The sequence below is a fragment of the Quercus suber genome, unplaced genomic scaffold, assembly GCF_002906115.3.
Source record: "Quercus suber isolate HL8 unplaced genomic scaffold, Cork oak 2.0 scaffold_486, whole genome shotgun sequence".
In the NCBI taxonomy this organism is placed as follows: domain Eukaryota; kingdom Viridiplantae; phylum Streptophyta; class Magnoliopsida; order Fagales; family Fagaceae; genus Quercus; species Quercus suber.
In genome coordinates this window covers 545,342-548,769 of record NW_027069936.1, presented here as the reverse complement: position 1 = coordinate 548,769, position 3,428 = coordinate 545,342, and the positions used below count along the sequence as shown (strand labels likewise).

Below are 3,428 nucleotides of genomic sequence, written 5' to 3'. Positions count from 1 at the left end.
GGATTCATTATGAATTCCTTCAAATGTCTTGCTTTTGCCAACTGCCTTAGATGGTCTTTCAATACCCAACACTATTCAGTGGTATGCCCCTTATCTTTGTGATAGGTGTAGTACAGATTCTGGTTTCTCCGAGAGGGATCACCCCCCATCTTGTTCGGCCATCTGAAGTACGGCTCGTTCTTGATTCAGTCTATAATCTTGTGCACTGGTTCCTTGAATGTCACATTCACCTCCCTAAATTGCCACTTGGGCTCCTATATCCTTAAATCCTTCCTAGGCCTCGGCTGAAAACCACTCTACCGATGACGATTTATCAACGGGGCCTTGAAGGAAACACCATGAGCTACCTCGATACACCTCATGAGTTGCCTCATATCCTTGGGAGACTTCTTTGTTAGCGACTCCCGTAGTTTAGAATCTTCGAGCAACTCCATCTTGAAGGTTCTCGCTGCAATTTTCTCGTTGCCCCCACCTATTTCATTATAAAGCTCCCAATACCGACTGGCGTAGCTACGAAAGATCTCCCCAACTCCTATCTTCATTGATAGTAAAGCATCTACTGGTTGTGGCACCCGGCTACAAGTTATAAATCGAATACCAAACTCTTGGATTAGCTCGGCAAAAGTGTGGATGGAACCCTTCCGTAACCCATTAAACCATCTCAAAGCGGTCGGGCCGAGGCTTGAGGGAACCACCTTGCACATCAGTGCATCATTGTGAGAATGCAGAGACATCATGTGGATATAATGGCTGACGTGCTCAACCAGGACCGTTTTCCCGTTGTAGATGTTAAATGGTGGGTGCATAAATCTGCTTGGCATTGGGGCACGTTCAATATCATCTGAGAATGGCGACCGAGCAACTCTGCGTAAGGTATGGCTCATTGCATCCATGATGGCATTATGGGGTCGCCACTCTTCAGGGGAGTCTGAACCCCGGTCTGCATACTCCCGTGAACGTGAACAGTCTCAGCGATGACAGGATTCCCGTGAATGTGAACGTTCCCAACATCGATGGGAACCAGATCGATTGGACCCCGAACCATAGTAATCTCCCCTTGTACGAAATCTTCTATCTCGATTGTCTCGGTCCCTTCTCTGGCGTCTACCCCCTACTTCCAACTCCAAATCTCTCACCAATCTGCGCAGCTGTTCAAGCTCCTTATCTCTCTCATCAAATTACCTATGCCCCAAGGCGCCCGATATCGTCCATTGTGTTTGGTATGACCCCTCCCCGAGGCCGAAACGCTCTTCCTCTTGTTCGCGGTCTCTATCTTCATGTCTCTTTTGCCTCCTATCTCACCAAGAAGACCCCCTAAAAGACCCCACAGAACCACTTGCAGCGTTGCTCTCCGAACGTCTATCAGACATCCTCCTGAGATTGAGTCTCGGTAAAACCACAGCATTGTAGGAGATTCCCACAGACGACGCCAATTATGTGTACCCAAAACGGGCTTAAAGGGCTAGCTCACTCTTGGGCTCACAATATATTTGTAATGTGGGCTTTGGATTTCCTACTTTGGGTGATCCTAACCAAGAGACCCTATGATGACTCTCAAGTTCTCCTATGCCCCAAGGCGCCCGATATCGTCCATTGTGTTTGGTATGACCCCTCCCCGAGGCCGAAACGCTCTTCCTCTTGTTCGCGGTCTCTATCTTCATGTCTCTTTTGCCTCCTATCTCACCAAGAAGACCCCCTAAAAGACCCCACAGAACCACTTGCAGCGTTGCTCTCCGAACGTCTATCAGACATCCTCCTGAGATTGAGTCTCGGTAAAACCACAGCATTGTAGGAGATTCCCACAGACGACGCCAATTATGTGTACCCAAAACGGGCTTAAAGGGCTAGCTCACTCTTGGGCTCACAATATATTTGTAATGTGGGCTTTGGATTTCCTACTTTGGGTGATCCTAACCAAGAGACCCTATGATGACTCTCAAGTTCCTGTATATCCCCCCTCCCCTTCTTAGTCACTCCCTTGCTCTCAATTATAAGCTGTTTTCGGAACCTCTTCACCAACCCTTTTCCTTCCTTTGCTTCTCCTATTTATAGCTAAGCGTGAGTGGAGGGATGATGATTGCTTTCAAAACTAGTGCAACTAGAGGTCCAGTGTCATTAATCGTAGGTGGGTGTTTAGGTGGGAGTGGCTTTGGAATTGGTTCCCACTTCAGTAGAATCGCTGGGCAACGGTACGCCCTTAAGCGTTACTAGGTGGCCGGGAGATGACACCCCAGGCAGTTGCCTCACTACTCGGGGGGTGGTTCGCTGAGTGCGGTCCAGGTGACATGGTGTAGCTCGTGCTAATGAAAACCGCCTGCTCAGTGGGCTTTAGAGTGGTTTAAGGCCCGAGCCAAAGGGTGAAATGGACAAAATGTTGGGTTGGCGCATAAGGCCCAAATGGGCTTGTACATTATGGCAGCTCAAGGCTTGTACATTACGGCTAGTTGTAAATTTTATGGTTATCAATAAGAAATGGATATCATGGATGGCTTAAATAGTTATAGATGTAGTTACATTAGAGGTATGTCAAATGTTTTTTTTCTTCTTCTGAATATTCAAGGAAATATGAAAGACATTTCTTTAGTTTGCTCTCAATCAATTAAGATATCCATAATATATTAACGAAAGTAATAATAAGCTTTAAATTTTTTTAATGTATGAAGTGGTTAGGTTATTGGTATGTCAAATGTTTTATAAAAAAAAAAATTTAAAATAATTCCAAGGAAATGTAAAAGGCATTTTTTAGAAAAAAAAAAAAAAAATTGTGACTTTTTGAATTGTAGAAATATGATTATGTATAAATATATATATATATATATATATTTTTTATTCATGAATCATTATTTCATTGTTTACTTATAAATATCTAAATTAAAGTTTTTTTTTTGAAAAAAAAAATCTAAATTAAAATAGATGAATATGTAAAAGTAAAATTATATGAAAAGTTAAAACTATTCAAGATGAACATTTAACCACTGGTAGATGTGTGTTTTTGGAAGACTAGAAGTATACATGATTGCTTTAACTGGAACTATATAACTATGCCAATATTGTTGTAAGTGGTTCCATCATTTGCAAATTATCAAGTTTGGTGGCCTCACAAAACAGATATTTCATTTTGCAAAAAACTTTACATGAACTCCTCTTTTATGACAACCTTTTTTATTTATTTATTTTTTTCTTTTTACTGAAACAACTTAAGAATATTAAGACTTAAGTTAACACATGTGGTAGTTGTAAAACACGTTAGTGATATGAAAAATAGAAAGGTTTAAATATTTAAAAAACATTTTTAGTAGATTGTAATATAAAACATTTTTTTCTCAATATTTATGTAACTTTTCTCATAAGATCAATATTGTTGGCATCCTTTAAAAATGATACATAATATTTTTGAAAAGAAGTAGAAGAAGCAGAGACAATGCTAA

The 3,428-nt window shown here is 41.2% G+C and overlaps 1 protein-coding gene across 1 annotated transcript; it reads right to left on the bottom strand.

Moving 5' to 3' along the window:
• Positions 1-296: 296 nt before the first annotated feature.
• On the bottom strand, positions 297-893 carry LOC112023269 (uncharacterized). The gene has a single exon (XM_024055887.1). The coding sequence runs from the start codon at positions 891-893 to the stop codon at positions 297-299; it is 597 nt and encodes a 198-aa protein (XP_023911655.1).
• Between the last annotated feature and the right edge of the window lie 2,535 nt (positions 894-3,428).